Source organism: Penaeus chinensis, chromosome 16, assembly GCF_019202785.1.
Source record: "Penaeus chinensis breed Huanghai No. 1 chromosome 16, ASM1920278v2, whole genome shotgun sequence".
NCBI lineage: Eukaryota > Metazoa > Arthropoda > Malacostraca > Decapoda > Penaeidae > Penaeus > Penaeus chinensis.
In genome coordinates this window covers 34,462,650-34,467,649 of record NC_061834.1, presented here as the reverse complement: position 1 = coordinate 34,467,649, position 5,000 = coordinate 34,462,650, and the positions used below count along the sequence as shown (strand labels likewise).

Genomic DNA, 5,000 nt, shown 5'->3' with positions numbered 1-5,000 from the left:
AGGTGCTTTGTAATACTAGATATAGTGTTATATTTAAATATACTGTGATGACAAAAGTAAACAATGCAAAAGTATCTTCGGGATTTTGATTCTTATATGCAAATGAAGAAACATTAATAGATGCATATGTAAAAGTCACCCTTCCTTTCATAATCTATTTCCAGTTCATGAAAATTGATAGTATGTATTTAACTCGGACCTCAAGCACACCTTGGGAAGGTACCTCTTCTCATTCAGTGAAACAGTGGAATTTTCCCTATTCAGCATTAAGGATGTACCATACTATTTTCAGCTTAAAAGGCAAAGTTTGTTTCCGTGTTTGGAAATTTGCCATGTCAGATAATTGAAACATACATGTCTTTTTACAATGGCTTTCAATAAGAAACTTAATTGATCTGTGTCGTGTGATCCCAAGAGATAAGTGCAATCACATTTGCTATTGCAAAGCAAAAAAAAATGGTGCTGAAAGCCAGCACCTAGTATGACAAGTTACTGTTTTTTTGTGTTAGTGTATTGGTATTACTTCAATTTGTGATAAACATTTACTACAGATAATATAGCAGGCATAGCCAATTAGCACTTGTTAAAACTAAAATACCACTTCTTCAGACAAGCTAAAGATCATGAGTTTACCCATAAAAGTTTAAGGAGACTTTGTTACTTTGACAGTTAACTTAAAAAGCCACTACTATTTGTTTTACCATTTAGAGTCTATTGAAATTCAAAATTGAAATTCAATTTTTTGGGGTAATTTGTAAATGGAAGAAAAATATATGGGAGTCAAGTTATTTCTCACTTTTTGTTTTTTTTCTGAACACATTAAAACAGCAAAGGAGAGAAAGAGAGTATTATATACATATCAAATGCAATTTCTTTATACCAGTGTGTTATTACATTATTTATATATCTCTAAATTTGTCAATCTTTTGGTACACAAATCCTAACATGTCAAGAGAGTGAAACTTGGGCAAAATAACTTAACTGGGAACAGAGTGGTAACAAAATGGGAGTATGTATGTTTCTTTTTGGCAGTGTTAAAAAATTTACTTCTGTAGATGGAATGGTATTGTTTCATAAAAATCATTAATTAAAAATAGCTTACAAAAGAGGTTATTACATCTGAAGACAAATATAATTTTTGTAAGGTAAAAATAATGAGAACAGATTGGTAACAAAATTAATTTTATTTACATTCTGCTGTTTGTTACATTTCTCACATGGAAGGATGCCCATCAGTAATCCAAATGTCTACATCAACAAATATACCTAAAAAAAAATATATAAAACACACAAGAATTATTTTATTACGGCTGTATATAACATATCAGATGGAATTAATGATGATTTCTAGCTTTTGAAACATTTTAAGACAATTGTGAATTATTTCCAATGATGTCATAGCGGAGTTACCTGGGTTAAGTTTTTTACCTTATAATTATCAAATAAAAAAGATCATATCAGCTTAACCACATTTTAATTTTCAAGTATCATTATCCTTCTTTCCTTCTTCTTTTACTTTATTTTCTTGAATATTTTCCATCTCTGAATCTATCCTTTCCTTTGCTCGCACAATCTGAAGTGATGAAAATAAAAGGTGAGTTCATGCATCATAATACAACATTGTTGCCCTACAACAATCCATACTTATATTTTCTTTTATAGTAAGAGGTGATTTCGTACATTACTAGATATACTGTTGTTCTACAACATCTCTTATCAATATTTTCTATGAAACTAAGAGGTAATTTCATACATTGGTTATTAATATTTTCTATGAAAATAAAGAGGTAAGTCCATACATTCTTAGATAAAACTGTTATCATACAACATTCATTATCAATATTTTCTATGAATATTAAGTCTTTAGAGTATAATGCATAAAATGTAAAATTACATATTTGCATACTTCATTCATATCACACTGTATCGATTAGTACCTATATAATATTACTACAAAAAAAAAAAAAAAAAAAATGAAGAACAATTGTGCTTACTAAATCTACATAAAATGATTAAAAAAGGAAAAACAACTACATATCTAAAGTCCTTCCAATTAGACTATACTTTGTGAACATTATGACGTAAATACATAAGAGTAAAAGAAAAAAAAATCTAAAAGCAAATATCTTTTTTTTTACATGAACTGGAGGCATTAAGACTTGAGTTAGAATTAAGTTAGATATATCAATGGAAGCACAGGCTTTCAGTTCATTATACAAGTAATGTTAATGTTATTTTGTTCTTCTTTTGTTTGTTTGTTTGTTTGTTTGTTTGTTTGTTTGTGTGTGTGTGTGTGTGTGTGTGTGTGTGTATTTGTGTGTGTGTGTGTGTGTGTGTGTATTTGTGTGTGTGTGTGTGTGTGTGTGTGTGTGTGTGTGTGTGTGTGTGTGTGTGTGTGTGTGTGTGTGTGTGTGTGTGTGTGTGTGTGTGTGTGTGTTTTTCATGTTCATGTTCATGTTCATGTTCATGTTCATGTTTAGTTCATGTTCAATTCACATTCAATTCACATTCAATTCATATTCAATTCACATTCATATTCATATCAATATTCATAACAATAACCATATCCATGTATCCATATATTTGTATATTTATATATTTATATATTTATATATTTATATATTTATATATTTATATATTTATATATCTATATATCTATATATCTATATATCTATATATCTATACATATTTATATATTTATACATCTATATGTTTCTATATTCAGATATCTATATATTTATATAGATAGATAGAATGAGAGATTGATAGACAGACAGACTTATACATATCTACAGTAGTTATATGTAGATGCAAGATACTAGACAAATAGATAGATGGATAGATATAGATATGCTGGTGTGTGTGTGTATATACTCATATGTTCTCTCCATAATTTCAAGATCAACTTTCATTCATTCTATAATCAGCACCTTAGGATAAAATATTTCTGTTTCTACCCATAATATACAAAGAAACATTTAGTTATAGTACATCTAACTTATAAAAATATAATTCTCTATTCCAGTGCTAATGAGCAAATGCAACTATTCATTCCATCAATTGTGGTAGATGAACAAGTTTGTTCTTATAGAGCCCAGGAAGGAGTGATGAGAGAGCTATGTGCAACATAATGGCGGTCAAACCCCAAACACGAGGCTCTGATCCCAGGAACACAGGCATGGTATAACCTCCTTTTATATCCTTGGAGCGGAACTGGCACTGCCTTGCATTTTCGGGATCGCAGAGATTTTTTAGTGTCACCGCAAACACAGACTCAACTTCATTCTCTGATATTGTGAATGAGCTGGAGTCAACCTCCCCAATGTAAGCCAGAACCCCCCTGACAGTAGTATTACGAGCCCTACTGGGCATGCTGGGCATCACTCCCCAGACATCAATACGTGACCTTGATATGCCAATTTCTTCTTCTGTTTCCCTCAGAGCAGTCTCTATGATGTCTTTATCATCGGGGTCTGCCATCCCCCCGGGAAAGCTTACTTCCCCACGGTGCTTACTTAGCTGAACAGACCTTACTGTAAAGAGTACAGCCAGCTCTCCCTCTACATGACAAAGAGGAATCAGGACAGAGGCAAATCTACTGGTTTCCCATTTCAACTTTTTTGGCTTCTTCATCTTCTCCATGTAAGAGACACAGCGATTACGGTTTGCCTCAGACAGCACATTGTCCCATGTGAGGGGGGCTGTGGCAAAGTGCCTTATGGACAGGGCTGGGCAGGTGCTTTGAGATAAAGGTATCCTTGCCCATATCCCAGGTGGGAACCTTGCTGCACTTAGGCTCCTCCATGCTCCTCCTCTGGGCATCTACGAGAAAAACTTTGTATCAGCTGAATCTCTGTCTTTTCTCTGCTGATGCTGAGATCTGATACCTCATGGCTGTCTTATTGTTTTACTAGCATTTTTATGTTTTGTCAACAGTGGAATTGTTCACATCTAAATACAACTGAGCTACCATGTAGACTGAAGTCAAATAAGATGAAAAAAGAAGAGAGAAAGACATTAAAAGGAAAAAAAATAACTGAATAATGGCATACACATAAATGCTCTCTATTGCATGTATAAATTTAATTCCTCAATTTGAGAGGCATCATCTTTTACTTTAGAACACTACAATCAAAACCTAAGAAAGTTTCCCCCACTCACCTTGCTTTGAATATAGAAGGACCCGCCTTTGGTTTTGTCGTTGATGTTAAATAGATAATCGTAGTTCTTCTGCACTTTCTCAAGGTCAAGCTCCTCAACATTAAGAATCTGTTTGGCCTCCTCTAAGCTCATCCCCAGCTTCTGGTTGGTTGCCGAATGCTTGGCACCTGCGGCACCCCCTCCCGCTCTCTGTGCTGCTGCTTGACTTGCTGTCAGAAGATTTTAAGTTAAGCCTTTGACAGAAGTGGTGGAAGTGTTGAATGACAAGTGGAAGAAAATGCACATGGAAGAAAAGGATCTGGACTAGAAAAAAAGAGAGATAAATAATGGAAGTACAGAGAGAGAGGGGTTGAGACAAAAAAAAAAAAAAAAAAAAAAAAAAAAAAAATGATAAGATATAATTATATTTTATATACAGAAGAAAAATATGCTGAATAAAAAAAATAAACAAAATGGCATAAATCAAATAGAGAACAATAACAATTCCTAAAAATGAAGCTGAGAAATCAAATGTAAAAATGAAACTAATACATTTCATACTATAATTCTCAGTCTACATTCTACATTCTACAGTAAATAAAGCAAAATAAAAAACAAATCATAAACTGGTTGGCAGTAGCATATGGCTATGGGCTCATCTGGCTGACAGGTAAGAGATTTAACTAACAGGAAGCCAATATAGGAAATTATTTATTTTCATATCACACCCTAAGTAAAACAGCCATGATACAGGTAGACATACTGGTATATCTACATTATGCAGACCAAACAGAAGTGATTTAACATTGTGCTTATCATTATTAGCAATGATAGAAGTCCCAATTGCTGGAGAGGACATG

At 32.9% G+C, this 5,000-nt stretch overlaps 1 protein-coding gene across 2 annotated transcripts in view; it reads right to left on the bottom strand.

Moving 5' to 3' along the window:
- Nucleotides 1-2,760: 2,760 nt before the first annotated feature.
- LOC125033658 (mitochondrial coenzyme A diphosphatase NUDT8-like) overlaps nucleotides 2,761-5,000 on the bottom strand; it is a 5,339-nt gene continuing 3,099 nt past the window's right edge. For both annotated transcript variants that reach the window (XM_047625343.1, XM_047625342.1), the window contains 2 exons: nucleotides 4,162-4,370; nucleotides 2,761-3,822 (listed from right to left, as the gene is read on the bottom strand). In XM_047625343.1, the coding sequence (XP_047481299.1) occupies nucleotides 3,049-3,822; nucleotides 4,162-4,293 (906 nt within the window). In that variant the 5' untranslated portion in view covers nucleotides 4,294-4,370 and the 3' untranslated portion in view covers nucleotides 2,761-3,048. The remainder of the gene's footprint in view (nucleotides 3,823-4,161; nucleotides 4,371-5,000) is intronic.